The sequence below is a fragment of the Neopelma chrysocephalum genome, unplaced genomic scaffold (genome assembly GCF_003984885.1).
Source record: "Neopelma chrysocephalum unplaced genomic scaffold, ASM398488v2 Primary Assembly neopelma1_250, whole genome shotgun sequence".
NCBI classification, from domain to species: Eukaryota; Metazoa; Chordata; class Aves; order Passeriformes; family Pipridae; genus Neopelma; species Neopelma chrysocephalum.
Window position 1 is genome coordinate 27,497 of NW_020897912.1, and position 738 is coordinate 28,234.

The window sequence follows — 738 nt, forward strand, 5'->3', positions numbered from 1 at the left end:
AGGAGCCCTCGGGGTGGGGAGGGACAGGTGGGGTGGGACAGGTGAGTCACAGGTGTGACACAGGTGTGTTACAGGTAAGTTACCTCTCCCTCAGGCTCGAGGAAGGACCACCCGCCCTGCTCGAAGAATCCCTCGGGGTCGTCGACGATGGTTTTCATGATCTTGGTCCAGTTGAGGGACTGGACGCCCTCCGTGTACTTCAGGTCACACGAGCTGCAGGTGAGGGACAGGTGAGACAGGTGAGGGGACAGGTGGGACAGGTGAGACAAGTGGGACAGGTGACGGGACATAAACACCCCAAAAAACTCCATAAAAACCCCCAAAACCACACAAAAATACCCAAACCCGCCCATAAACGTCTGAAAACCACACAAAAATAGCCAAAATCACCAAGAAATACCCAAAACCAAACAAAAATACCCCAAAACACCCAAAACCACCCATAACAACCCCAAAACAACCCAAAACCACCCAAGAATACCCCAAACCACCAAAAATACCCCAAACCACCCGAAAATACCCGAAAATACCCAAAACCACCCATAAACATCCCAAAACACCCATAAACATCCCAAAACCACCCAAAAATACCCAAAAGCACCCCAAAATACCCAAAACCACCCATAAGCATCCCAAAAACACACAAAAATACCCAAAACCACCAAAAGATACCCAAAATCACCCATGAACACCCAAAACCACCCAATAACACCCAAAAACCACCGCAAAATACCCAAA

The 738-nt window shown here is 48.9% G+C and overlaps 1 protein-coding gene across 1 annotated transcript in view; it reads right to left on the reverse strand.

Annotated features, from left to right (window-relative positions):
- The window catches only part of SUPT16H (SPT16 homolog, facilitates chromatin remodeling subunit), an 18,290-nt gene that overhangs the window by 2,888 nt on the left and 14,664 nt on the right, over positions 1–738 (reverse strand). The window contains exon 13 of the mRNA XM_027703678.1: positions 84–213. Coding sequence (XP_027559479.1) covers positions 84–213 — 130 coding nt within the window. The remainder of the gene's footprint in view (positions 1–83; positions 214–738) is intronic.